General features: G+C 42.8%; 1 protein-coding gene across 2 annotated transcripts in view; it reads left to right on the forward strand.

Moving 5' to 3' along the window:
* The window catches only part of LOC118387804 (calmodulin-regulated spectrin-associated protein 1-B-like), a 95,741-nt gene extending 83,820 nt beyond the window's left edge, over positions 1–11,921 (forward strand). For both annotated transcript variants that reach the window (XM_052500507.1, XM_052500508.1), the window contains 4 exons: positions 3,220–3,310; positions 3,531–3,646; positions 7,334–7,452; positions 10,109–11,921. In XM_052500507.1, coding sequence (XP_052356467.1) covers positions 3,220–3,310; positions 3,531–3,646; positions 7,334–7,452; positions 10,109–10,402 — 620 coding nt within the window. In that variant the 3' untranslated portion in view covers positions 10,403–11,921. The remainder of the gene's footprint in view (positions 1–3,219; positions 3,311–3,530; positions 3,647–7,333; positions 7,453–10,108) is intronic.
* The last annotated feature ends 12,076 nt before the right edge of the window (positions 11,922–23,997 follow it).

The raw sequence follows: 23,997 nt of genomic DNA on the forward strand, positions 1-23,997 counted from the left end.
CCAAAAAGATCATCAAGGACAACAACAACCCGAGCCACTGCATGTTCACCCCGCTATCATCCAGAAGGCGAGGTCAGTACAGGTGCATCAAATCTGGGACCGAGAGCCTGAAAAACAGCTTCTATCTCAAGGCCATCAGACTGTTAAACAGCCACCACTAACATTGAGTGGCTGCTGCCAACATACTGACTCAAATCTCTAGCCACTTTTAACAATTAATAATTGAATGTAATAAATGTATCACTAGTCACTTTAAACAATGCCACTTATTTAATGTTTACATACCCTACATTACTCATATGTATAAACTGTACTCTATACCATCTACTGCATCTTGCCTATGCCGTTCGGCCATCGCTCACCCATATATTTATATGTACATATTCTTATTCATTCCTTTACACTTGTGTGTGCTGTCGTGTCTTTGGCTATGCCGGATTAAGTGATATGACATGCTATTCTATAAAATAATTTATCCGTAATTAATATCACCTGATTGAGCTAATCATGTAAATGTAATTAACTAGAGAGTCGGGCACCACTAAAGAATATTTATAGAGCTGTTATCTTCCGAATAAACTCTTAAATACCTAGTAATATTTTACATCAATAGCAGTCAATATCAATCCTCATCTTAATTCAGACTCATCTGAAAGTTGTAAATTCTTGGTTATCTGCACGAACCCTGGCTAACAATTTGAATCAGCAGTACAAAATTGGGTTTAATTATTTATTTACTAAATACCTAATTAATCACACAGAATTACACATACACATACTTAAATCATAACTTGATTACAAATTACGTCATAAAGGAAAACGTCCCTATCGGGCGGAACAGATATGACAGCTTGTTACACAAAGGAAAAGGGCTGGGTTTGAGTGAAAGAGCGGGAAGACTGAAGGACACAGGGAGAAGCTGTGCTATCGTAAATACAGTATCTGATGCATTCTAAATTACTTGTTATTATTTGGAAAAGGAAAATGCAATAAATATGTACTCTGAGCTGCGCTTCGGTAGGTTGGTGGTAGATGGAAGGCTGTGTTGCCAAACCGAATCCTTTGAAGAATGTCTCTGGTTGTCAATTGGATACGTTGTAGTAACGTGATAGATGGGATACTCTGTCTGTTCCTTCCTAACCCTCGTTGCATCTGCTGTTGCTAACTCAACGGCTAGCAGGTGTCACTTCTGTAGTGAATAATAGTTCAAAATTCATACCATTCGCAACCAAGCTCACGCTGATGTTGGCTTCGTTCTGTAGTTATCTGAACCATTGTGACATTGGACCGTCGTCCTCACATCATCGGAACGGGAAGTTGTATTGTCGTCAAGGGCTTATATAGGAAGGGAGAGGAGGGCGTGTTTGAAAAGTTTTATAGCCCATGTCCCTTCACAGGGGCCACTGATTGAGCAGCCCTATCTTATGAAAACCCACATCTCACATTTTAGAAGCTAAAATCACATTTCATCCCGTCACGAATCATTTAATATTCAAACATTTAAATTTAACAACAATTCCATGTGAATCCGATAACTCTGATGTGTAGACTTTCCACTGTAGAGTTTGTCATCTTATCATTGATGAGAATGTCTCAGATGACAACCGAACTGACATCATATTCATTAAGTACCACCATGTTCAATTGTTCGATTTACCACAATAACAATACAGTTAATTTCCCCCCACCTACTGATGTTCCCAGAATCTCTGTCTTAACCAAGGGTTTTGCAAATGTAACCTCAGTAGGGTAGAGAGGTAAAAAAAAGGGGGGGGGGACGTCATGACAGTGTATAAGGTAGTTTTTGTGAAATTGTTAGATTACTTGTTAGATATTACTGCATGGTCGGAACTAGAAGCACAAGCATTTCGTTACACTCGTATTAACATCTTCTAACCATGTGTATGTGACCAATAAAATTTTATTTGGATCTTGGTCTTTTTTAAGTTAGATTGAGCAATAAAAGCCCCACTTTTATTCCACAGGCTGGGATCCGCAAAATTCAGCTGTCGCAAGAGCGCATTTTTCAATGGCTGTCTAATGGTTTCAACAACAATGATTGATAGGCAGCTTAAACTTCTTGAATTCAACCATTTTTGGGTTTAAATGTACTTTTAGATATGTGAACAGCCATCCAGAACAACCACAATCCGTAAGGCGCAAATAGCTAAATGAGAGAGCAGCGGTATGATTGACATCAATGCGCTATGTAGATATAAATAATAAGTGATATCCGTATCGCTGTAGACTACACCGCTGCTGTCATCCTGACATCCAAGCGTTTATTCAAGTTGGATAATCTTTGGATGCCGACAGCAGTCGCCCATTGGAAGACATAGCTTAGATTGTAGCCTACAAAAGCCTATTCCTGCTCTTTACCGCGATCCATCAAACACATTTGGTGTGTCATCATAGTGGTCTCTGACTTGTGGTCAGACTCGCTCAGGTGGAACAAACTTAAACTTGCGCCTTTTTTCAATGCTGATTTGAATGTCATTGACAAAAATGTTTTTGCGCCAATATCCTTTCTGAATTCAAAAGTAATCCTACAAGTAATCATCTAGCTTTTCAAAAGTATCTGTAATCTGATTACAATATTTTAGCTTGTAACAGATTACATTTACTGTTTTTTTTTAATCCCTTGTCATGGATTACATGTCATCTGTTACACCCCAACCCTGGGTGTGAGTGATGGTCAAGAATTGGGAAAGGTTTGTATTCGTTTGCAAATAATTAAATACATGTACTCTAAATGTACAAATGCATCTATTGAGCAGATTACGTTATAACCACTAACCAAGTTACAGAAGACATTTTGATTGTTTGAAGTATGTCAAGTGCAGTGAAAATATGTTCCGTTTGGTTTTCAGCTGTGTATCAGAACAAACAGTAATTGGAACGACTAGCATACGACAAATATTTTGTTTTTAGACCTGTTTTACATGAACATGCCAGTACTTCAGTACCAAAACATGTTTGCGTACTCGAGCAGACATTCTTTCAAATGCCCATCCCTAATAAAGGTTATCTTCCTATGCTGCTTGTATGTGGATGGTTAATGAATATCAGTGAAATGACTGTTCAGTGTCTGTTTTTATTTGGTGTACACAGACATACAGTGTATTTACAATAATAATAATATATGCCATGAAGCAGACATTTTTATCCAAAGCTTCTTGTTCTATGGTATTGATTAACTCTTATCTCGTTGACTTCCAGAGGACATTCTCCACTGTTTCCAATCAGGCTCCACTCTCTCCTTGGCCACCGAGACAGAGAGTGTCACTTTTGGAGGAGCCAAACCACAGAGGTGTGTGTGTGTGCGCGCATATGTGCAGGGTTGGGTGCGTGTGGTTGTTTGTGTGAGTATGTGTCAGACAGACACCCTGTTAACTGTGTGTGTGTGTGTGTGTGTGTGTGTGTGTGTGTGTGTGTGTGTGTGTGTGTGTGTGTGTGTGTGTGTGTGTGTGTGTGTGTGTGTGTGTGTGTGTGTGTGTGTGTGTGTGTGTGTGTGTGTGTGTGTGTTCCAGGCGTGGGTCGGTGGAGTCGTTCCCTCTTCTAAGCATGAACTCCAGTAGGAACATGGAGAGAGACTGGGAGAACGGCTCTACAGTCTCCTCCATCACATCTACAGTAGAGTACAATGGTGAGTATTAAACATGCACCCACACACACCTGCGTACAATGGTGAGTAGGTGTGTGAATGTTTTACATTTAAACCAAATTGGGATCCTAACAAAAATAAAAGATAATCACAACATTTTAATCACATTGTAGCTGGGCTCGATGACTCTTCACTAATGATGCGAGTGTGTCTTCACTCTGTTGCGAGTGGAATATTCTAGCCTATTCATTGATGATAGGCCCTGCTATACTAAAGTTCCAAGACATTGCAAGCATAGAAATTGCGAAATACAGCATTCCATTGCGAGATACAGCTTTTGATTGCAGATAGATAGGCCTAGTGCAAAGTTCTGACTGTCTCTGCCTGGTGACCGACATGCCCATACTTTTGATTGCAGATAGATAGGCCTAGTGCAAAGTTCTGACTGTCTCTGCCTGGTGACCGACATGCCCATACTTTTGATTGCAGATAGATAGGCCTAGTGCAAAGTTCTGACTGTCTCTGCCTGGTGACCGACATGCCCATACTTTTGATTGCAGATAGATAGGCCTAGTGCAAAGTTCTGACTGTCTGTGCCTGGTGACCGACATGCCCATACTTTTGATTGCAGATAGATAGGCCTAGTGCAAAGTTCTGACTGTCTCTGCCTGGTGACCAACGTGCCCATACTGTGCCACTCCCCACTCTCTCCGTCCCTCGCTAGCTCGCTATAAAAGATGCAAGTGTTTGTTCTCGGAAGTACAGCAACTAATCAGTCTCCTCTGTTCAAAATACTGAATCTTTTATTTTAACATGGGAGACCTATTGAGACATAGGACTCTTTTCCTCTTTTTCCAAATGCGCCCGGTATATTACAATATAAATATACACAACTGTTCAAAAGTTTGGGGTCACTTAGAAATAACCTTTTTTTTTAAGAAAAGCAAATGTTTCGTGCATTAAAATAACATCAAATTGATCAGAAATACAGTGTAGACATTGTTAATGTTGTAAATGACATTAATGACTGTTGTAGCTGGAAACAGCTAATTCTTAATGGAATATCTACAGAAGCCCATTTATCAGCAACCATCACTCCTGTGATCCAAAGACACGTTGTGTGAGCTAATCCAAGTTGATAATTTTTGAAAGGTTAATTGAACAACTTTTTCTTAGCAACTCTGCCTAGAAGGCCAGCATCCCGGAGTCGCCTCTTCACTGTTGAAGTTGAAACTGGTGTTTTGCAGGTACTTTAAAGGCCAGTTTTATTGCTTCTTTAATCAGAACAACAGTTTATCTGTTGTAACATAATTGCAAAAGGATTTTCTAATGATCAATTACACTTTTTAAATGATAAACTTGGATTAACTAACACAATGTGCCATTGAAAACACAGGAGTGATAGTCATCTATGTAGATATTAATTAGAAATCTTCCATTTCCAGCTGCAATAGTCATTTACAACATTAATGTCTACACTGTATTTCAATTTGATGTTATTTTAATGGACAAAAAAAAATGTGCTTTTCTTTAAAAACAAGGACATTTCTAAGTGACCCAAAACTTTTGAATGATACTGTACATACATACATACATACATACATACATACATACATACATACATACATACATACATACATACATACATAATTTCCACAAAGTTTGCTGCTTTAGTGTCTTCAGATATTGTGCCAGATGTTACTATGGAATACTGAAGTATAATTACAAGCATTTCATAAGTGTCAAAGGCTTTTATTGACAATTACATGAAGTTTATGCATAGAGTCAATATTTGCAGTGTTGACCCTTCTTTTTCAAGACCTCTGCAATCCGCCCTGGCATGCTGTCAATTAACTTCTGGCCCACATCCTGACTGATGGCAGCCCATTCTTGCATAATCAATGCTTGAAGTTTGTCAGAATGTGTGGGTTTTTGTTTGTCCACCCGCCTCTTGAGGATTGACCAAAAGTTCTCAATGGAACGAAGGTCTGGGCCCAAAATATCGCTGTTTTGTCCCCGAGCCACTTAGTTATCACTTTTGCCTTGTGGCAAGGTGCTCCATCATTCTGGAAAAGGCATTGTTCGTCACCAAACTGTTCCTGGATGGTTGGGAGAAGTTGCTCTCAGAGGATGTGTTGGTACTATTCTTTATTCATGGCTGTGTTCTTAGGCAAAATTGTGAGTGAGCCCACTCCCTTTAAATTGTTTAACTTGGGTCAAAGTTTCAGGGAACCTTCCACAAGCTTCCCACAATAAGTTGAGTAAATTTGGAAAAGTGTGTGTGAGGAAGGAGGCTGACAAACCTGACTCAGTTACACCAGTTCTGTCAGGAGGAATGGGCCAAAATTCACCGAACTTATTGTGGGAAGCTTGTGGAAGGCTACCCGACACGCTTGACCCAAGTTAAACAATTTAAAGGCAATGCTACCAGGGAATTTTTACGGATTAAATGTTAGGAATTGTGAAAAACTGAGTTTAAATGTATTTGGCTAAGGTGTATGTAAACTTCTGACTTCAACTGTACATGCACGCACACGCGAGCACACACACACACACAAATACACAGTCATGGTAAGCACCAATAAAATATCACAAATCACCCATAAAAACGGTTATATTCCTCCACAAATACGTCCCCAATCAATTTAAAGTACTTTTTCAGGAAAGAGTGGTCTGCACGCAGTAGGCAAGCAAGGTTATTTGACTGACAGTTCTGGTCACTTAGTGATTAGTCCTACTTTAGAAGCAGCATTCCTTGACAGACAAGTAAAATTACCGTTCAGTGGCGCTTCGAAACTATCTCCAGAGAAGGTTTCGTGTCTGCATTTATTAAAAAGCCGTAGTGTGCCCTTACATGCTGACTAGACCGGACGCGTCACATGTGCGAGGGTTTCAAAATAAACGTACACATACATGTTATTCAATCATTGCACCCACACTGCTCGCGAGCGTTTGCAGAAGTTGGTTCTATTTGTGACGCTCAACGCGCTGCAAATCCTGCCTCTCCCATCTCCTCATTGGTTTTTAGGAGCATATACCCACATGGGTGATTGAAAGAAGAATTGAGGTCCAGAATCCATTCAGTTGTGGTAATACACCTTAAAGTTGGTTGCCAACCGCCATATAAAGTCCGAAGAAGAAGCCTGAAGAAAGGAGGAGAAATTACTAGAAACCAATTCAGTTTACTGTTTTGTCTGTGGATTAATTGTCAGCGTAGAGGACCGTGTACATTGTAAAATAACAACCCAATGTTTACATCCCAGGACAAATGAACTAGCAACAGCAAGCTAGCTAAATTGCCCTAAATGTTTTAATGCTTTTCGACTTGTCCCCACAATAATATAATTGGTTCAGAGTTTGTTTTGATATTTCAACCTGCGTGTCCTAATCACGTCTGGTGTGGGGAGAAAAAATCAACATGCGCCCGATGGTGTCTGGTCAGCATGTTACAGACAAACAAACATGCTGTAGCCGAGGCTCTTTTAAGGGTATATGACTGTAGTAGATATAACTTCATTGCCCAGCCCTAGCAGTCATACATACGTAATAGGACCATTATTCTGCATTGTAAATTGACGTGGAATTTAATGATTGTTTTGTTATCGCTTTAACGGAAAATGGCTTTTTAAACGTTGAGCAAAATGTTTCATTTGTCACATCCCTAATGGTGAGTATTACATACACACCAGAGTACAATGGTGAGCATTATGGTTTCTGTCCTCGTTGCAGGTCCCAAGCTGTTTAAGGAGTGTGTTTCCAAGTCCAACAAGCCGATAATCCACAATGCCATCACCCACTGCTGCCTGGCTGGCAAGGTCAACGAAGCCCAGAAGAACACCATCCTAGAGGTCAGTTCATCCATAGTATAGTATGGTAGTACTAGAAGGCCTCCATGATTTTACCATAGCCAAAAATATCAATGCAACATGTAAAGTGTTGGTCCCATGTTTCGGGGACCGAGTGGCGCAGCGGTCTAAGGCACTGTATCGCAGTGCTAGAGGCGTCACGACAGACCCGGGTTCGATCCCGGGCTGTATCACAACTGGCCGTGATTGGGAGTCCCATAGGGCGGTGCACAATTGGCCCAGCGTCGTCCAGGGTAGGCTGTCATTGCCTAGTTAAGTAAAGGTTAAATAAATTTAAAAAATTTGCTGAAATAAAATATCCCAGAAATGTTTCATAAGCACAAATGTGTTTACATCCCTGTTAGTGTGCATTTCTCCTTTGCCAAGATAATCCATCCACCTGACAGGTGTGGCATATTAAGAAGCTGATTGAACAGCATTATCATTACACAGGTGCACCTTGTGCTGGGGAAAATAAAAAGCCACTCTAAATTATGCAGTTTTGTCACACAACACAATGCCACAGATGTCTCAAGTTTTGAGGGAATGTGCAATTGGCTTGCGACTGCAGGAATGTCTACCAGAGCTGTTGCCAGAGAATTGAATGTTAATTTCTCGACCATAATCCACCTCCAACATTGTTTTGGAGAATTTGGCAGTACGTCCAACCGAACTCACAACTGCAGACCACGCGTAACCACGCCAGCCCAGGACTTCCACATCCGGGTTCTTCACCTGAGGAATCATCTGGGACCACCCACCCGGACAGCTGATGAAACTGTGGGTTTGCACAACCAAGGAATTTCTGCACAAACTGTCAGAATGCATAGTGCCAACTGTAAAGTTTGTTTTTTCATAGTTCGGGCTAGGCCACTTAATTTTAACGTTACAGCATGTAATGATTTTCTAGACGATTCTGTGCTTCCAACTTTGTGACTAATTTGTCCACATACTTTTGGTCACTCTGCACAAACTGTCAGAAACCGTCTCAGGGAAGCTCATGCGCGTGCTCGTCGTTCTCAGGGTCTTGACCTGACTGCATCATAACCGACTTCAGTGGGAAAATGCTGACCTTCGATGGCCACTGGCACTCTGGAGAAGTGTGCTCTTCACAGATTAATCCCTGCTTCAACTGTACTGGGCAGATGGCGTCGTGTGGGTGAGCGGTTTGCTGATGTCAGCTTTGTGAACAGAGTCCCCTATGATGGCGTTGGGGTTATGATATGGGCAGGCATAAGCTACGGACAACTAACACAATTGCATTTTATCGTGACGAGATCCAGAGGCCCATTGTGAGGCCCATTTCTTTTAAGGTATCTGTGATCAACAGATGCATATCTGTATTCCCAGTCATGTGAAATCCATAGATTAGGGCCTAAGGAATTTATTTCAATTGTCTGATTTCCGTATATGAACTGTAACTCAGTAAAAAATAGTTGCTTTTATATTTTGTTCAGTGCAGAAGGCCTCTGCAATTTCAGTATAGACAATTCATTTTCCTCGTTACCTGTGATAACTATTTGAGGTTAGTCAATAGAATTGTAGTTCTAGAAAGAGTCTGTGATTTTACTATAGCCAATTAATTGTCCTCATTACTAGTGTCAAGAAGTTACCGTAATTGCTGGACTATTAAGCGCACCTGAATATAAACCGCACCCACTGAATTATTTAAAAATATGTATTTTGTACATAAATATGCCGCACATGTCTATAAGCCGCAGGTGCCTACCGGTACATTGAAACAAATGAACTTGTTCACTATCTTCCTCCTCCTGTGCACTGAAACCACTGAAGTCATCTCCTTCGGAGATGAATAGTCAAAATTGCTTCATCCGAGATGAATAGCCTCAAAATTGCTTCATCCGTCCATGTTGGAGTGGATTTTTTCATTGTCAGGACCCACTGGCAGACTTGACCATAAGTTGCTCTTCGCATGCAGCCCGTTTTAGTGAAGGATTTCTCCCCACTTGTCATCCAAGACTCCCACTGAACAAGGAGCGCCACCTTAAATGCACGATTTACACTGATGTCGAATGGCTGCAAATACTTTGGGCCATCTGCTTTTCTTCCCTCTGAAAGCCTTGGTTGTCTTTTTGCACTGAGTCAGTTCCTCACGCTGCTGTTTCCAACGTCTTATCATCGACTCATTAAGGCCAAGCTCCCGTGCAGCAGCTCTCTTTCCTTTTCCAACAGCCAGATCGATCGCCTTCAACTTTAAATCTGCATCAAATGCATTTCTCCGTGTCTTTGCCATGATGAGGGTGACAAAATTACTACCGTAATCAGAATGATGGGAAGTTTGAGCGCGCTCGATTTTACGTCACATTATGTGACGGTGCTCAGTTTTTTGGCGGCATGAATCTTGTGAAAGCGGGAAAAATCCATAAATTAGCCGCGTCATTGTATAAACCGCGAGGTTCAAAGCGTGGGAATAAAGTAGCGGCTTATAGTCCCAAAATTATGGTATATACAGTAAAATAGAACAGTCTGAGTCAATAAAAACATCAGAATGTTTGGCCTAAATGTTTTTTGTCAGTGTTTATACTGTTATCCTGTTTTTTTTATATATCCCTCTGATTCCCACTGTATAGTAGAGTTTGATGTTCTTCTTCCCATGGTTACTAATGGTTGTTTCTTCCATCTGTCTCTCCAATGCCAGGAGCTGGAGAGGTGTGAGGCCAACCACCTGATGATTCTGTTCAGGGACGGTAGCTGCCAGTTCCGAGCCATCTACTCCTTCTCCCCCGACACAGAGGAGATTGTCAAGTTCACCGGCATGGGGCCACGCATCATCAGCCGCAAGATGATCGACAAGCTCTATAAGTACAGCTCCGACCGCAAGCAGTTCAACTGCATCCCCGCCAAGACCGTGTCAGTCAGCGTGGATGCCCTGACCATACACAACCACCTGTGGCAGATCAAGAGGCCCAGTGGATCTTCTAGGAAGAATTGAGGAAGTGAAGAAGAGGAGGACAAGAAGGCACACCATAGGCATTCATTCTACGATTGGGCAGGACCCAGTAGTCTCGGATATGACCATTCTGTGGGTTTGGCCTGTTGATGACGGGGGATTGGTCTATTGCTGTGTGTGTGTAGCCTTCGGATTGGTGTAAATGGTGGTCTCCGTGGAGATGGACCTGAGAGTTTTAATGAACACCTTCCAACTAACCGAATGAGTCTTTTAAAGATTAGGAATGTTTTTGATTTTTCTCAAGGCAGTTTTCTGCATGTGGCACTTTTTATGTTTGAAGTATTAGGTTTTATGCTAACTAAGGAATAGCCTATAGTTTAGCACTGAACACACTTCTTCTATACAGTACTTTACCCTTATGTAGTGGATCAAAAAGACAAAACAAAGTAATACTGAAACTACAGACTACTGAAATAAGTGCAAATAGAGGCAGCACTGAAAGTACAGACGCGCTACAGACTTATAATAATAGAAACCACAGGCATTGTCAAAATTGTTTGAAAGTGTTTGTTCTAGTCGGGCAAAATCCTGCAGCTGTGACCCCTCTGATCTCCTTCAAAAGGCTATTTATTCAATAATACTAGTATGGGCTTTTAAGTTATTTTACCATGAATAAACTTTACTTAACATTTTTGAGAATTATGAGAAAGATATGGTCAAGTCTTGTTTTTGTGTGTGTTTTTGCAGATGTTTGTGGAAAGGGGGGTTGGGAATGCGTGGCTGTGTGTCTCTGAATGTGTTTACTCGTTAAATTATGCTTTATCAAAGGTTTTTATCATGCAGTGGAATAAGCTCCACCACTGTTTAATTCAGTTAAAAGATGAATGCTCTTGCCCCAGGAGAAGGGAGGCTCATAATTTCCTCAGTGTTATTGTTAGTGTTGAGGTGGTGATTAGTATTTACTCGGTTCCAAACGAGCACGCTTTGGGTTTCAGTCTATTGCACTCTATCTACAGTATGTTACAGCAGAATACTGGCCCACGATCAATGGTACTCATGAAGATCCAAATCCACTGAATGCTCAGCTCACTCTTACCAGCAGAGAGACACCAAGGTCTTCTGCTCCTTTTCACTAACACACTGGAACCTGATCTGAAGTAACTGACTGATTTTTTTCTGGCAATGTGATCTGGCCAGGACAACAAAAACAACTATTGTCCCTACTTGAAGCCTATAACATGAGCCAGGATTTTTCCCTAGTCACCTGGCCCCATTCATGACCTAAACCTGCTGTCTGTGAGCACTAAGAGCAGCTCTACCATGACTGACTATGCCTCAAGTTCATTCAATTCAAGGAAAACTGGACAATACTTGATATTATTTGCTGCATTTTGTACATGTGAGTAGTGGTTTTGTATATACTGTACCACCTTATGTTTACTAAAAGTTGGCACAATTGAATTTTTCATTACTGGCTTTAAAGATTGTATTTGTTTCTTTAAAATATTCTACTATAAATTTATTTTGAAAAACACTAGTGTAATAAATAATACTGGTAAACTAACAATGGCTCCTTTGCTTTGTTGCCCATGATTTCATTTAATTCATGAAAATGTATTTGTATTGTGGGTTTTTTCAGCTGTTGATCATAATGCATTGCTTCTAAACTGGATTAAGATCTTGACTTATCGTGTCATTATCGCATCATGGGGGATAGAGTGCAAGCAGAGCATTGGAAAAGTCACATACAAATAGCACTACAGTCTGAAGTGTAGCCTATGATTTAAGCGTGCTTTCAGCTTTTTATTTGGAAAACTAATCCTTGGGCCAGCCTGGTGGACACTATCTTTATTTTATGAAATGTCTTTATAAACATACCATATGTCTGGAGAACTAAATATAGTCCTGCTGGGCTACACAAGACTCATCTGAAGGTCCCCCGGTACAAGTGGGGAAAAATAAATGGGAGTATACAGTATATGGAGATTTTTTTTAGTGCCACAAATAAGGGGTTAAATATATGGAGATTTTATGTGACCCGTTTCAAGAAGATTGACGTATATCGCACATTACTACTTAATCAAAATATTTTGGGGGCAGAAATGCTTTCTGGAATGTGAACTTTCATGTGCCTTAATAAGGAACTTGTATGCCATCTGTAAATATTAGGGATGCGCGACATATCGGTAAGCATGTTGGAATCGAACGATATTAGCTAACAATGCCAACATCGGCATCGGCCCGATGTCTAGTTTAACGCCGATGTGCAAAACCGATGTCAAAGCTGGCGTGCATACCTATGTAACGTAGGTAGGTGACTTAATGATGCCACGAAAAATAGCACTGCACGTGCAACAGCATTCCTAACCTAGCCCACAATATCTGCAGTGTGGATATATTTTGAAGGAAGACAACAAAAAGGCCATATGCAATGTTTGTGCTGCTATTATTTCCAGAAGAGGGGAGAAAGTGAAATCTTTCAATACCACGAGCCTAATTACTCAATTTGAAAGTGCATCACATTCAGCGACTACTTAGAACGAAAGCAGAAAAAAAACTAAGCACACACTTCAAACAACTAAATAAGTTCAAGTCGATTAGTCATTTGAATGAGTAAGAATATTTAAGCCAGACAACCCAAGGGTGAAATCCATTAACGCCAAGATAATGGAATTCATTGCCCTTGACAATCAACCGTTCTCTGTCGTGGGTGATGTTGGCTTTCGCCGACTGGTCAAGCACCTCGAGTCCCAAAACACACTACCAAGTAGGCGCTATTTTTCAGATGTTGCCCTACCGGAGTAACACGGTATTGTTGAACGCACATCCATGAGCTACTTGCTATGGACGTCACTGCTATTAGCTTCACGACTGACATTTGGACCAGCGATGTCAGCTCCATGTGCATGCTGAGTCTGACAGCAGAGTGGGTCGACGAGGATTTCATACTGGGGAAAGCCATATTGCATGCTCAAGAATGTGCTGGTTCTCATACCGCTGCTGCCATTTCAATGGCATTTGAGAACGTTTGAAACATGAACACACTCCTAGCTTCATTCGAACAACTGACTCGAGAAATAAACTCATCAACTACGTCTGCAGCAGACGTGATACCCTCTGTCATGGACTGAAACGCCTGCTCAACAAAACTGCCGACAGACCGTGGGATTAAAACTTGCAAAAGTATTCTTACTAGAGGCTGCGAACAAGCGATTCGGTGGCATTCTCTCTGAGCCTCTTTACTGTGTCGCCACCATGCTCGATGCTAGGTACAAGGACCGCTACTTCGGCGCAGACAAGAAACAGGGTTTACGTGAAATGTTATAGACACAGATGGACAAGATGGAAACGGACACAGTGACAATGCGCACAGAGGAAGAGGACCCACGACAGAAGAGGCCACGGACAGACAGAGCTGAAATTTCACTGCTTGACATGTATGATAAAATCCTGAACAAATGAACAGTGAAACAGCACAGCAAGTAAGTAAAATAAATAGGTTGCACAGCTGTATGAATGTTAATAAACAAATACTACAGCTCAGTGCAATGGTAAATGTTAAGTTAGCTGTGGGATATGGACAGTAGAGGGGGATGCTATTGTAGTGACAGTAGAGTCACCACTTCCGGCGCCGACAGAGATGGCCGCCTCGCTTCTCGTTCCTAGGAAACTATGCAGTTTTTTGTTTTTTTTACGTGTTATTTCTTACATTAGTACCCCAGGTCATCTTAGGTTTCATTACATACAGTCGAGAAGAACTACTGAATATAAGATCAGCGTCAACTCACCATCAGTACGACCAAGAATATGTTTTCCGCGACGCGGATCCTGTGTTCTGCCTTACAAACAGGTCAACGGAATTGATTCCATGCAGCGACCCCCAAAAAAAACGACTTCGTAAAAGAGGGAAACGTAGCGGTCTTCTGGTCAGACTCCGGACACGGGCACATCGCGCACCACTCCCTAGCATTCTTCTTGCCAATGTCCAGTCTCTTGACAACAAGGTTGATGAAATCCGAGCAAGGGTAGCATTCCAGAGGGACATCAGAGACTGTAACGTCCTCTGCTTCACGGAAACATGGCTCACTGGGAAGACGCTATCCGGGCGGTGCAGCCAACGGGTTTCTCCACGCATCGCGCCGACAGAAACAAACATCTTTCTGGTAAGAAGAGTGGCGGGGGCGTATGCCTCATTGACTAACGAGACATGGTGTGATGAAAGAAACATACAGGAACTCAAATCCTTCTGTTCACCTGATTTAGAATTCCTCACAATCAAATGTAGACCGCATTATCTACCAAGAGAATTCTCTTCGATTATAATCACAGCCGTATATATATCCCCCCCCAAGCAGACACATCGATGGCTCTGAACGAACTTTATTTAACTCTTTGCAAACTGGAAACCATTTATCCGGAGGCTGCATTCATTGTAGCTGGGGATTTTAACAAAGCTAATCTGAAAACAAGACTCCCTAAATTTTATCAGCATATCGATTGCGCAACCAGGGCTGGAAAAATCCTGGATCATTGTTACTCTAAGTTCCGCGACGCATATAAGGCCCTGCCCCGCCCCCCTTTCGGAAAAGCTGACCACGACTCCATTTTGTTGATCCCTGCCTACAGACAGAAACTTAAACAAGAGGCTCCCACACTGAGGTCTGTCCAACGCTGGTCCGACCAAGCTGACTCCACACTCCAAGACTGCTTCCATCACGTGGACTGGGACATGTTTCGTATTGCGTCAGATAAAAATATTGATGAATACGCTGATTCGGTGTGCGAGTTCATTAGAACGTGCGTTGAAGATGTCGTTCCCATAGCAACGATAAAAACATTCCCTAACCAGAAAACGTGGATTGATGGCAGCATTCGCGTGAAACTGAAAGCGCGAACCACTGCTTTTAATCAGGGCAAGGTGTCTGGTAACATGACCGAATACAAACAGTGCAGCTATTCCCTCCGCAAGGCTATTAAACAAGCTAAACGTCAGTACAGAGACAAAGTAGAATCTCAATTCAACGGCTCAGACACAAGAGGCATGTGGCAGGGTCTACAGTCAATCACGGACTACAAGAAGAAACCCAGCCCAGTCACGGACCAGGATGTCTTGCTCCCAGGCAGACTAAATAACTTTTTTGCCCGCTTTGAGGACAATACAGTGCCACTGACACGGCCTGCAACGAAAACATGCGGCCTCTCCTTCACTGCAGCCGAGGTGAGTAAGACATTTAAACGTGTTAACCCTCGCAAGGCTGCAGGCCCAGACGGCATCCCCAGCCGCGCCCTCAGAGCATGCGCAGACCAGCTGGCCGGTGTGTTTACGGACATATTCAATCAATCCCTATACCAGTCTTCAGGAAACAGCAGAGGGAACACCCCCCTATCCACATCGATGGAACAGTAGTGGAGAGGGTAGCAAGTTTTAAGTTCCTCGGCATACACATCACAGACAAACTGAATTGGTCCACTCACACTGACAGCGTCGTGAAGAAGGCGCAGCAGCGCCTCTTCAACCTCAGGAGGCTGAAGAAATTTGGCTTGTCACCAAAAGCACTCACAAACTTCTACAGATGCACAATCGAGAGCATCCTGGCGGGCTGTATCACCACCTGGTACGGCAACTGCTCCGCCCTCAACCGTAAGGCTCTCCAGAGGGTAGTGAGGTCTGCACAACGCATCACCGGGGGCAAACTACCTGCCCTCCAGGACACCTACACCACCCGATGTTACAGGAAGGCCATAAAGATCATCAAGGACATCAACCACCCGAGCCACTGCCTGTTCACGCTGCTATCATCCAGAAGGCGAGGTCAGTACAGGTGCATCAAAGCTGGGACCGAGAGACTGAAAAACAGCTTCTATCTCAGGGCCAACAGACTGTTAAACAGCCACCACTAACATTGAGTGGCTGCTGCCACCACACTGTCATTGACACTGACCCAACTCCAGCCACTTTAATAATGGGAATTGATGGGAAATGATGTAAATATATCACTAGCCACTTTAAACAATGCTACCTTATATAATGTTACTTACCTTACATTATTCATCTCATATGCATACGTATATACTGTACTCTATATCATCGACTGCATCCTTATGTAATACATGTATCACTAGCCACTTTAACTATGCCACTTTGTTTACTTTGTCTACATACTCATCTCATATGTATATGCTGTACTCGATACCATCTACTGTATGCTGCCCTGTACCATCACTCATTCATATATCCTTATGTGCATATTCTTTATCCCCTTACACTGTGTATAAGACAGTAGTTTTGGAATTGTTAGTTAGATTACTTGTTGGTTATCACTGCATTGTCGGAACTAGAAGCACAAGCATTTCGCTACACTCGCATTAACATCTGCTAACCATGTGTATGCGACAAATAAAATTTCATTTGATTTGATTTGATTTATATTCTGGACTTGTTTTCTGATGACGTTCACAGCACTGGAGAATAACCTGGTTCTGGTCCAGATGTCCCGGACTCATTTACCTGAGGGTGGCCTCTGTGCTATCAAACCTCCAAACGAGCTTCAATGCCATACAGCACTCCTTCCGTGGCCCCCAACTGCTCTTAAACGCGAGTAAAACCAAATGCATGCTTTTCAACCGATCGCTGCCTGCACCCGCATGCCCGACTAGCATCACCACCCTGGATGGTTCCGACCTTGAATATGTGGACATCTATAAGTACCTAGGTGTCTGGCTAGACTGCAAACTCTCCTTCCAGACTCACATCAAACATCTCCAATCGAAAATCAAATCAAGAGTCGGCTTTCTATTCCGCAACAAAGCCTCCTTCACTCACGCTGCCAAGCTTACCCTAGTAAAACTGACTATCCTACCGATCCTCGACTTCGGCGATGTCATCTACAAAATGGCTTCCAACACTCTACTCAGCAAACTGAATGCAGTCTATCACAGTGCCATCCGTTTTGTCACTAAAGCACCTTATACCACCCACCACTGCGACTTGTATGCTCTAGTCGGCTGGCCCTCACTACATATTCGTCGCCAGACCCACTGGCTCCAGGTCATCTACAAGTCCATGCTCGGTAAAGCTCCGCCTTATCTCAGTTCACTGGTCACGATGGCAACACCCATCCGTAGCACGCGCTCCAGCAGGTGTATCTCACTGATCATCCCTAAAGCCAACACCTCATTTGGCCGCCTTTCGTTCCAGTACTCTGCTGCCTGTGACTGGAACGAATTGCAAAAATCGCTGAAGTTGGAGACTTTTATCTCCCTCACCAACTTCAAACATCAGCTATCCGAGCAGCTAACCGATCGCTGCAGCTGTACATAGTCTATAGGTAAATAGCTCACCCATTTTCACCTACCTCATTCCCATACTGTTTTTATACTGTTTTTATTTATTTACTTTTCTGCTCTTTTGCACACCAATATCTCTACCTGTACATGACCATCTGATAATTTATCACTCCAGTGTTAATCTGCAAAATTGTATTATTCGCCTACTGCCCATTTTTTCTACTGTGTTATTGACTTGCTAATTGTTTACTCCATGTGTAACTCTGTGTTGTCTGTTCACACTGCTATGCTTTATCTTGGCCAGGTCGCAGTTGCAAATGAGAACTTGTTCTCAACTAGCCTACCTGGTTAAATAAAGGTGAAATAAAAAAATAAAAAATAAAAAAGAGTAAATAAACTGTACAGCTGGCCTATGACATCAGCCCATCTCCTGTTTAATATATGACTGTGGGCCATAACTACTTGAGGCAGATAAGGGCTGCCCCCACAGGGCCAAACGTGTTGGGTCACATCAATGAGAAAATACATTGGTCCCAGTGCATTGCTTATATACAGACGAACATAAATAAAACGTTCCTACATTTCTCCCTCTAACAAGTAACCCTGATCCATGTAACCATCCTTCTCATATTAGATTATGGCAATGTAATTTCTAGAACTGCAGGAAGGGTGCTCCTAAGGGCCTTGATGCTCTGTATATCTGCCAACTTTGCCATCAACACAAGATCATTGCAACTTATGTTTGCTTGTACACTAGTCATCCTTATGCACTCCATGCAATACTTGCTGTTGTTTGTAATAGTAATTGTCATGTTTTTGTCCACGTTTGTTTGGAAATACGTGTAACTGTCCTTTGTAGTTGGCGTGTACAGCTGCATGGTACCGTGACATTAGTTGTCATGTTGTCACTAAGCTGGTTGTTGTTAGTCTAAGGCATACGTTTACAAGTTTGTTTAATATTTGAATTTCTCACCCAGCTCTTTGCCTCAAGAGTCCAGTTTGCCTTGCACAGCCCTTATTGCAAAGAGGACATTGTAAGTAATTTACTGTCCTGTGAAAAAAATGTTAAAAATAAATTTTAATTTCTTACAAATAAGTGGTTTTGTGCGGGGTGGATTTTTCGTATTGTGATGATCTGTTTTCATATTTTAGTTAACAAATGTTCCAGCCGCGCAATAACTATCTTTCACATGAACACTGAAAAGAGCCACAAATGGCTGTATGTGGTATGGAGCAAGGACAGGAGAGGTGTTCGAACAGAGGTGTTAAAAGGAAGGCGCACAGGAAGACCTCATGAAAAACAAGGTTTCCTGAACAAGCATACGATTCTCTGTATGCTCATCCTCACTGGAGCTCTTCTATGTTTTGGAGAATTTTCATATGCTCTTTTTAATTACAGCAATAGGCAGTGATTTGTCATTCAGAGTGAGCTTGACAAGGTGAAATAATAGTTTTTCAGAGCATCACTTTCATATACATTAAGACAAATCCTTCTGTGTATGAGCAAGCAGGTAACATAACCTGCTAATGACAATGGGCTTCCTCGTTGACTTGATATTTGAGTGTATTCACAACAAGCCACCTGCAAGACAACATACAAAACGCAGCAGTGCATTTGAGGATGAATTTTTCTGGTGAAAATAGTTATTTGATGCATGGCCTATTATTTCTAACACCAAAATGTATAACACTCACACCACAACTACACGTTGATAATACAGATTGTTTCCTGTGCAGTGATCAACTTACATTGAAGGCTTTTGTATTTCTGAGTGACGTAAAGGTATCGACAGAGTGATTCACTTTTAATGTCATTACATAAAAATTACAACAAAATGATGAAGTTAACAACACATTAGAAACAGAGCATGAAACTGGCTAATAAAGGAGACAATGGAAAGGGAAATATCGATGGCCAGAAATTCAGTCAACACCAACTAGATGAGTACTCCAAAGACAGAGGGACAGAAGGTGAGGCAGAGACTCTAGAGGACAGAAAAGATGACATACACGCACAAAGTGATGAAGAGTACTCCAGACACAGAGGGACAGAAGGTGAGGCAGAGATGACATACAAGCACAAAGTGATGAAGAGTACTCCAAAGACAGAGGGACAGAAGGTGAGGCAGAGACTCTAGAGGACAGAAAAGATGACATACAAGCAAAGTGATGAAGAGTACTCCAAAGACAGAGGGACAGAAGGTGAGGCAGAGATGACATACAAGCAGAAAGTAATGAAGAGTACTCCAAAGACAGAGGGACAGAAGGTGAGGCAGAGACTCTAGAGGACAGAAAAGATGACATACAAGCACAAAGTGATGAAGAGTACTCCAGAGACAGAAGGTGAGGCAGAGACTCTAGAGGACAGAAAAGATGACATACAAGCAGAAAGTAATGAAGAGTACTCCAGACACAGAGGGACAGAAGGTGAGGCAGAGATGACATACAAGCAGAAAGTAATGAAGAGTACTCCAAAGACGGAGGGACAGAAGGTGAGGCAGAGACTCTAGAGGACAGAAAAGATGACATACAAGCACAAAGTGATGAAGAGTACTCCTGAGACAGAAGGTCAGGCAGAGACTCTAGAGGACAGAAAAGATGACATACAAGCACAAAGTTATGAAGAGTACTCCAGAGACAGAGGGACAGAAGGTGAGGCAGAGATGACATACAAGCACAAAGTGATGAAGAGTACTCCAGAGACAGAGGGACAGAAGGTGAGGCAGAGATGACATACAAGCAGAAAGTGATGAAGAGTACTCCAGAGACAGAGGGACAGAAGGTGAGGCAGAGATGACATACAAGCAGAAAGTGATGAAGAGTACTCCAAAGACAGAGGGACAGAAGGTGAGGCAGAGACTCTAGAGGACAGAAAATATGACATACACGCACAAAGTGATGAAGAGTACTCCAGAGACAGAGGGACAGAAGGTGAGGCAGAGATGACATACAATCACAAAGTGATGAAGAGTACTCCAAAGACAGAGGGACAGAAGGTGAGGCAGAGATGACATACAAGCACAAAGTGATGAAGAGTACTCAAAAGACAGAGGGACAGAAGGTGAGGCAGAGACTCTAGAGGACAGAAAAGATGACATACAAGCACAAAGTGATGTAGAGTACTCCAAAGACAGAGGGACAGAAGGTGAGGCAGAGATGACATACAAGCACAAAGTGATGAAGAGTACTCCAGAGACAGAGGACAGAAGGTGAGGCAGAGATGACATACAAGCACAAAGTGATGAAGAGTACTCCAGAGACAGAGGGACAGAAGGTGAGGCAGAGATGACATACAAGCACAAAGTGATGAAGAGTACTCAAAAGACAGAGGGACAGAAGGTGAGGCAGAGACTCTAGAGGACAGAAAAGATGACATACAAGCACAAAGTGATGTAGAGTACTCCAAAGACAGAGGGACAGAAGGTGAGGCAGAGACTCTAGAGGACAGAAAAGATGACATACAAGCACAAAGTGATGAAGTGTACTCCAAAGACAAAGGGACAGAAGGTGAGGCAGAGATGACATACAAGCACAAAGTGATGAAGAGTACTCATTTACATTTACATTTAAGTCATTTAGCAGACGCTCTTATCCAGAGCGACTTACAAATTGGTGCATTCACCTTATGACATCCAGTGGAACAGCCACTTTACAATAGTGCATCTAAATATTTTAAGGGGGGGGGATTACTTTATCCTATCCTAGGTATTCCTTAAAGAGGTGGGGTTTCAGGTGTCTCCGGAAGGTGGTGATTGACTCCGCTGTCCTGGCGTCGTGAGGGAGTGTGTTCCACCATTGGGGAGCCAGAGCAGCGAACAGTTTTGACTGGGCTGAGCGGGAACTGTACTTCCTCAGTGGTAGGGAGGCGAGCAGGCCAGAGGTGGATGAACGCAGTGCCCTTGTTTGGGTGTAGGGACTGATCAGAGCCTGGAGGTACTGAGGTGCCGTTCCCCTCACAGCTCCAAAGACAGAGGGACAGAAGGTGAGGCAGAGAATCTAGAGGACAGAAAAGATGACATACAAGCACAAAGTGATGAAGAGTACTCCAGAGACAAAGGGACAGAAGGTGAGGCAGAGATGACATACAAGCACAAAGTGATGAAGAGTACTCCAAAGACAGAGGGACAGAAGGTGAGGCAGAGACTCTGGAGGACAGAAAAGATGACATACAAGCACAAAGTGATGAAGTGTACTCCAAAGACAGAGGGACAGAAGGTGAGGCAGAGAATCTAGAGGACAGAAAAGATGACATACAAGCACAAAGTGATGAAGAGTACTCCAGAGACAGAGGGACAGAAGGTGAGGCAGAGATGACATCTGGACAAGAGGAATACCTATGTGAGAATGCTGTTCATCGACTACAGCTCGGCATTCAACACCATAGTACCCTCCAAGCTCGTCATCAAGCTCGAGACCCTGGGTCTCGACCCCGCCCTGTGCAACTGGGTACTGGACTTCCTGACGGGCCGCCCCAGGTGGTGAGGGTAGGTAACAACATCTCCTCCCCTCTGATCCTCAACACTGGGGCCCCACAAGGGTGCGTTCTGAGCCCTCTCCTGTACTCCCTGTTCACCACGACTGCGTGGCCACGAACGCCTCCAACTCAATCATCAAGTTTGCGGACGACACAACAGTGGTAGGCTAGGCTTGATTACCAACAACGACGAGACGGCCTACAGGAAGGAGGTGAGGGCCCTCGGAGTGTGGTGTCAGGAAAATAACCTCACACTCAACGTCAACAAAACTAAGGAGATGATTGTGGACTTCAGGAAACAGCAGAGGGAACACCCCTATCCACATCGATGGAACAGTAGTGGAGAGGGTAGCAAGTTTTAAGTTCCTCGGCATACACATCACAGACAAACTGAATTGGTCCACTCACACAGACAGCATCGTGAAGAAGGCGCAGCAGCGCCTCTTCAACCGCAGGAGGCTGAAGAAATTCGGCTTGTCACCAAAAGCACTCATAAACTTCTACAGATGCACAATCGAGAGCATCCTGGTGGGCTGTATCACCGCCTGGTACGGCAACTGCTCCGCCCTCAACCGTAAGGCTCTCCAGAGGGTAGTGAGGTCTGCACAACACATCACCGGGGGCAAACTACCTGCCCTCCAGGACACCTACACCACCCGATGTTACAGGAAGGCCATAAAGATCATCAAGGACATCAACCACCCGAGCCACTGCCTGTTCACCCCGCTATCATCCAGAAGGCGAGGTCAGTACAGGTGCATCAAAGCTGGGACCGAGAGACTGAAAAACAGCTTCTATCTCAAGGCCATCAGACTCTTAAACAGCCACCACTAACATTGAGTGGCCGCTGCCAACACACTGACACTGACTCAACTCCAGCCACTAATAATGAGAATTGATGGGAATGATGTAAATATATCACTAGCCACTTTAAACAATGCTACCTTATATAATGTTACTTACCCTACATTATTCATCTCATATCCATACGTATATATACTGTACTCTATATCATCGACTGCATCCTTATGTAATACATGTATCACTAGCCACTTTAACTATGCCACTTTGTTTACTTTGTCTACATACTCATCTCATATGTATATACTGTACTCGATACCATCTACTGTATGCTGCCCTGTACCATCACTCATTCATATATCCTTATGTACATATTCTTTATCCCCTTACACTGTGTATAAGACAGTAGTTTTGGAATTGTTAGTTAGATTACTTGTTGGTTATTACTGCATTGTCGGAACTAGAAGCACAAGCATTTCGCTACACTCGCATTAACATCTGCTAACCATGTGTATGTAACAAATAAAATTTGATTTGATATGCTTTTTCAATGTCAAAATATACTATTAACATCACTTCCATCATTGCCAAAGCTTTGGTCAACTCAGTACTAACTTTAACTAATTAATCAAGGGTAGTCCTTCATTTTCTGAATCCACTCTGGTATGGACTTAATAGAACCCTAGGTCCCAGATAATACATCAATCTGCCTACAAACAACTTTCCAATAGTTTACAGAGATTTGATGTAAGTGCAATAGGTCTACAACTAGTAGGAATGGATGGATCTTTCTAGAAGAAAAAGAAACGCACACCTAACACCCCGCAGTCCTACAATCTAAGCTAGATGCCCTCAATCTCACACAAATCATCAAGGAACCCACCAGGTACAACCCTAAATCTGTAAACAAGGGCACCCTCATAGACGTCATCCTGACCAACTGGCCCTCCAAATACACCTCCGCTGTCTTCAACCAGGATCTCAGCGATCACTGCCTCATTGCCTGTATCCGCTACGGAGCCGCAGTCAAACGACCACCCCTCATCACTGTCAAATGCTCCCTAAAACACTTCTG

The sequence above is a fragment of the Oncorhynchus keta genome, unplaced genomic scaffold (genome assembly GCF_023373465.1).
Source record: "Oncorhynchus keta strain PuntledgeMale-10-30-2019 unplaced genomic scaffold, Oket_V2 Un_contig_1083_pilon_pilon, whole genome shotgun sequence".
NCBI classification, from domain to species: Eukaryota; Metazoa; Chordata; class Actinopteri; order Salmoniformes; family Salmonidae; genus Oncorhynchus; species Oncorhynchus keta.